Source organism: Rhamphochromis longiceps, linkage group LG13 (assembly GCF_057381845.1).
Source record: "Rhamphochromis longiceps isolate RC_006_pf linkage group LG13, R_longiceps_female_GT1.1, whole genome shotgun sequence".
NCBI classification, from domain to species: domain Eukaryota; kingdom Metazoa; phylum Chordata; class Actinopteri; order Cichliformes; family Cichlidae; genus Rhamphochromis; species Rhamphochromis longiceps.
Window position 1 is genome coordinate 416,379 of NC_140569.1, and position 3,585 is coordinate 419,963.

Below are 3,585 nucleotides of genomic sequence, written 5' to 3' on the forward strand. Positions count from 1 at the left end.
GTGTATGTATGTATGGAGCACATCAGGACAGAGGTACAAGCTATCTATCTGTAAAACACACTGGAGGCTCTGTTGTGGTGGGATCATCCTTATTCCCATCCCATTGAACATGATCACCGTAAAAATAAAAATAAATCAACTGAAATGTAAAAAAAAAAACTGTGCAAACAACCACAGTAATGTGAAACAATGTGACAGAGAGAGGGAGACAGTTTTTCTGAACCCAATTCAGGTTTAACGTACACGAAAAACAGCTATTTCCAATCATGCGAGGGAAGGGGGGAGTTGCAGGATGTGCCACTAACACAGTGATTAGCACAACAGAGAAGCTCACATCCTAAGATGTAATGTTTGTGAAATTCAACACTGTGTAGTGATGTTAGGAAGAATCAAGGGCAAACACGTTATAACAGATGCAGATCTTCAGTAGGTGGATGTAGCTGTGCCTGCATCTATTGGCTCTGGTCAATTAAAGATGGACTCAAATGATGGTAAATGAACTGATTCTTATACAGCGCTTTTCTATTCTCCCAGAGTACTCAAAGCACTGTATACAACATTCACCCAATCACACCCATTCTCACTGACTCTAAACTGATTTCTAACGACATTCACACTCCGATGGATGCAGCGGAGAGCAACTTGGAGTTAGTATCTTGGCCAGGGATACTTGGCATGCAGACTGGAGGAGCCAGGGATCAAACCACCAACCTTCCAATCAGTAGGTGACCTGCTCTACCTCCTGAGCTACAGCTAAATGATCTGACTGTTGTGATGTCTCTAGGATTATCAGCCCGAGTCTCACACCCCCAGTCTGGATGCTTAAGGACAGATGTCCACTTCCTGTTTCATTCCACTTTGGACTCTATTCACAGCCTTCACTCTTTAGCTAACAAACGCCAGGGATATGCAGTGAAATACACTCACAGGCCTATTGTGGTGCCGTTTTAGGCTGTAAGCTATTTATTTGGGCTAATGTGGATTTTACCAGCAGTTACTTTGCCGTAGGATTGTGTTGCGTTGATCTCCGTTAGAGCTGTCGGGGGCGTTTTTGCAGGATTTTCCCTCCGCTGAATTTTTCCCCTTTGCAGCATCAGTAGCACAGAGCCAGCCTCCGACCAACTACGCTGTTCCTGCTTGCAGTGTGGGATTTTTTTCCTGAGGTCTGGAACCAGGATTATTAGGCACAAGGACAGCAAAACACAACGGCCCGTCTGTTGTTGCACAGGAGCGTCACGAGTTCGCGCAGATTCACGTTAGAAAAACAGGTAGAAACTTGGGCTTTATTTGATGTTTCGAAGCGCAGCGCATATCCGGATCGACGGGGACGCGTTACTTTCCGTGTGTTGGAGCCTCCGTGGAAAACGAAGGGGCGGGTGGGTCTGCTGTGGAGAAAAGGCTCGTTCAGGTTCATGTCTGTGTGGTACGGTAACGGATGTGCGCGGAGCCGTTAAACGTTGAAGCTGCTACATGGTGCCGACCCGACCTAGCTAACGTCCGCTCGTAGCTTCGTGTCCACGCTGACTTCGTGTCCGTGAAGGAATAAAAACACTTCTCAGTGGGAGCGAAGCCGGCTCCGACACTTTCCGTGAGCCAGCCGTCAAAGCGAGGCTTTTGTGGCGACGCCGTAAAGGTGTCGCTCGCCTGGCTCCGACCTAGCTCGGTACAGTAACGTTAGCTTACATGCTGAGGTCGCGTTCCCCTTTTCTCCGTTTACACTACACGCACGTACACTATCCACACTATTAACACTAGCGACGTGATGCTGTTTGTACATACGTGGGGACGATGTGCGTGAACTCCAGCGGCGCGGATGCAGGCCGCAGCATATCAATAACCTTTCCAAATAGCGCGGCGTGGAAAACAAACACCGTGCCCTTCATTATGACACCACGCACACACACAGCCACACGTGTAAAAGAATGTGCAATGAAAGCACACGCAGCTAGTGTGTTCACGCCGGGACTGCGTCTCCCACCAGCACCTGGCTGACGTCAGAAACCATGTTCTCACCTGAGCGTCACGTATGTGGGGACAGCTGTGAACACATGATGCTTGAAAAGCTGTCAAATAATAACTCGCTGTTTCTGATTGAATTTGTTTAATATACATTAATGTACAGTTTCCATTGAACTCTGTATTTAATTCAATTAGTTTTATTTGTACAGCATCAAATCACTGCAACAGGCGCCTCAAGGTGCTTTGTGTAAGGGCGACCCTACAATCATATGACCCCCTATGAGCAAGCAGTTTGGCGACAGTGGGAAGGAAAAACTCCCTTTTAACAGGAAGAAACCTCCGGCAGAACCAGGCTCAGGGAGGGGCGGGGCCATCTGCCTATACACGGGTGGAGTTTTCATGTTCTCTCTGTTCCCCTGTGTTTCTGCTGGGCCTCCAGCTTTCTCCCCAAAGTCATGCTAATTAATTTGTGATTCTAAATTGGCAGTGGCTGTGAGCTCCATATAAAACAGTGCATTCATTTACAGTTAAAACATGTCATCAGGATGATGGGAAAGGGGTTATTTACATGCCACTGCATTGATCTGGTTTCACTGCGGCTGAGTGTTGTGGAAATTGTGAGGACACACGTATTTATTTAGTACAGTTTAGAGGAACAGAGCATCCTGCTAACGAGAGTTTCATTATTGTTAGCATGTGTTTGTGTCAGTCACTGGCTGTTGTCGCACTGTGTCCAGACAAACATGTCAGCCAGAGGAGGAAAGAAGAAGGCCACCAAGCTGTCCCGTTCAGCCAGGGCAGGTGTCATCTTCCCAGTGGGGCGCATGATGCGGTATCTGCGCATTGGCACGCACAAATATCGCATTGGCATGGGGGCTCCGGTGTACATGGCAGCTGTAATTGAGTACCTGGCAGGTAAGTTTGATACATGAGAGCATGTGAGTGTGTTCAGTGTGCTGTGGCATATCTAAGGGACATAATTCAAAGTTGAATTTCTGCAACACTCAAAGCTCAGAGTACTTTGATAATCCTTTATGTGGGTATATATATATATATATGTGATTGACATTTAACCTGTGAAACTTTGTCACATACAGAGGCAGACTGACTCCAAAGAGCAGCTCACAGTTCTGATACATTTCTGACTCAACATTAATGAACGTACTGTTAACTAAAGCTAAACCTTTTTAACCTCACTGGGTCTGGATGAGGTCAAAGACAGTCCTTCTGTGACCTGTAAACAACTAATGTAATTATGCATCTTTACAGCCTGTTCAGTCGTTTGTTGCCCGTCTCAGCTTCTTCGAAACATGCTGCTAGCTTTAAATGTGCCACGTTTGTTGGATGAAATCCCGGAGGAGGCCTGGGATGAAACTTTGTCAGATCAAATGTGTGACGCTACCTGCTGTGGTGACTCACTGCTGAATACGGGAGTAGCCTGTGAAACGAGCAGCGAGCAGACTTGTGCACAAGTTGGGAAGGAGCCATACACAGAGCCTCACGGAGCCATTTCTAAACACCTGCAGACTCCAAGATAAGCAGTTCAGACAGTTATTCTGATGTGTAACCACTTTGCCAGGGTAACTGTCGCTCTCAGATGAGAGTAACTAGGTTAGGGTGTTCGGG

General features: G+C 46.9%; 1 protein-coding gene across 1 annotated transcript in view; it reads left to right on the top strand.

Annotated features, from left to right (window-relative positions):
• The first annotated feature begins 854 nt into the window (after positions 1-854).
• Positions 855-3,585, top strand: part of macroh2a2 (macroH2A.2 histone) — a 10,023-nt gene continuing 7,292 nt past the window's right edge. The window contains exons 1-2 of the mRNA XM_085427298.1: positions 855-1,268; positions 2,697-2,874. Coding sequence (XP_085283424.1) covers positions 2,703-2,874 — 172 coding nt within the window. The 5' untranslated portion in view covers positions 855-1,268; positions 2,697-2,702. The remainder of the gene's footprint in view (positions 1,269-2,696; positions 2,875-3,585) is intronic.